Source organism: Bactrocera latifrons, unplaced genomic scaffold, assembly GCF_001853355.1.
Source record: "Bactrocera latifrons isolate USDA-ARS-PBARC rearing strain unplaced genomic scaffold, ASM185335v1 scaffold_273, whole genome shotgun sequence".
Classification (NCBI taxonomy): Eukaryota; Metazoa; Arthropoda; class Insecta; order Diptera; family Tephritidae; genus Bactrocera; species Bactrocera latifrons.
In genome coordinates this window covers 214477-216601 of record NW_017536330.1, presented here as the reverse complement: position 1 = coordinate 216601, position 2125 = coordinate 214477, and the positions used below count along the sequence as shown (strand labels likewise).

The 2125-nt window shown below is 29.1% G+C and overlaps 1 protein-coding gene across 1 annotated transcript in view; it reads right to left on the bottom strand.

Annotated features, from left to right (window-relative positions):
• Window positions 1-735: 735 nt before the first annotated feature.
• LOC108969978 overlaps window positions 736-2125 on the bottom strand; it is a 12501-nt gene continuing 11111 nt past the window's right edge. The window contains exons 3-4 of the mRNA XM_018935036.1: window positions 930-1055; window positions 736-861 (exon numbers count right to left, since the gene is read on the bottom strand). Of these exons, the coding sequence (XP_018790581.1) occupies window positions 736-861; window positions 930-1055 (252 nt within the window). The remainder of the gene's footprint in view (window positions 862-929; window positions 1056-2125) is intronic.

Genomic DNA, 2125 nt, shown 5'->3' with positions numbered 1-2125 from the left:
ACAGGCAGAGAGTGTATGTATACTTATGTATGTATGTTCGCACTGTGAAGAGAGTCGAAGCGAAGTGGATAATGTGCAGGATGCTCCCGTTTGCACTTTATTATATTCGGTATATGTATGTAATTTACTGCACTCGGTTAATATGCATATATGTATGCATGTATGTCTGCTTTGTTATTTTATATTTTTTGTGTTGCTTTCTAAATTATAAGTTTAGTGTTGCCTTTGCTTACTTAATTATATACAATCCTACTTACTGCTTCATTAAGTAGAAGGGGTATTACCGGAAAATATTGCAAGTACATACCTGAATGTTGGCTGATTTTTGTTTTTATTAAATAGCTGTGTTGGAATACACAAAGGTAAGCTCATCATATTATATCATCATAGCATTAAATAATTATTTTATTCAAGTTTATACATATTTGGATATATGGAATATTGTTTGTAACATAAAATTGTAATGTATTGTATTTAAATATTGTGCAAATAAAAATATATTTAATTTACAAAAATTGTTTCATCTGAAAAAAGATTAATTAAAAAGAGAATTATTAATAGCTGAAAATATAATAAAGGTTATTAAAACTTGAAAATAAAAGAGTGGAAAAATATTGTAAAAGACAAATACCTGAAAGAAGATTATAATAAAATAAAGATGAAATAAAAAATTATTTTAAGAAAAACATTAATTATTTCTTATTTTATTTATTGTTATTATAATCAGAAATATTACTAACCAATACCATAAATATAATAATAAATGTTACGACTTACATGTTTACATCGATTATGGCTTAAATTAGCAAAGTGTCTTACAGCTAAAATTTTCTTATCATGGATATTTGCAAATGCAGCTATGTATAAAATATGAATAATTAAAAAGGAAAAATTAAAAATTAAAAAGGAAACTAAAAAGGAAAAAATATAAATAAATCCACTATTCTTAATTTATTTAAGGCCTTTTTTCCCGCTTTTCCATCGTAGTTGTATAAGGACTGCATCACTTTCTCTATCGAGCCCTTGGTAGATTTTAGATTTAAGATAATTGACGCCTATAAATGTATATTTATCTATAAATATTTATATATACATATGTAATGAAAAGGATATTATTTCCATTCATTGTACATCTACTAACAGTAGATGTCACTAGGTACATTATAAAACTAGACTTAAGATATAATCGAAAGAGGTCACTACATGTATAAGCGAAAATTATAATTAAGATAGAATAGAAGAAGAAAAGGCGTATACAAAGGAGCAGACAATAGAAGCACATGCTCTTTAAATAAAATAGAGGAATAATTGACATTAAATGTCGTTTCTCTTAATTTTTAGGTAAATAAAATGTAAATAGTGTAAATCGACATCAATCAATAAAAAAAACCTCTTAATTTTTAGATGAAACAACAGTGTCGATTATTATCCAAATAATACTCCATTACAAAACGACATTTTCCTCATAACATAACCAAAAATTAAGGAGAATATAATCACAATGGAAAAGTTGAAATTTACCTTCGTTATCAAAGCCGCACAAGGAGGTAAGAGTAATTTCATGGCTGTAACCCAAAGAGAAAATACATTGAGATCCCAGAAGATCAACAACCTACCTCACTCCATACCACGTTAAAAGGAGCGAGTGAGTTCGCAAGAGTAAAGGACACGTTGACCAAACGACATGAAAACCGGAGCGTTTGGATTTTATTGACCCCAGAGCTAAACCAATGCTATATGGATGAGGCAGGAAATATGCTTTTTGGGGACACATTCCTTTAACAAATTCAAGACAAGGTTAAGCCAGACAATGGATTACTAAAAGACCTTTTAAAACAACTACTTGTTGAAAGAAGAAGAACACCACAGAGAATTTAAGTAAAAAAGCTGAGAAATTCGTTGTAGATACATTTTCGAATAGAAACCCAAATGCGGTGCAGTGGATACGAGAATTTGAAACTGAATGCAGAAGATTGGAGGTAAAAGAGAATAAGATGATTGAGACGTTTAAATTATTTCTAGACCGATCGTGTCTTGACTGGTACTCGTCCATGATGCTGAAATTGACCATAAATTCAAATTGGGCAGAATGGAAAAACAATTTTATCGAAACCTACGCAAGTAA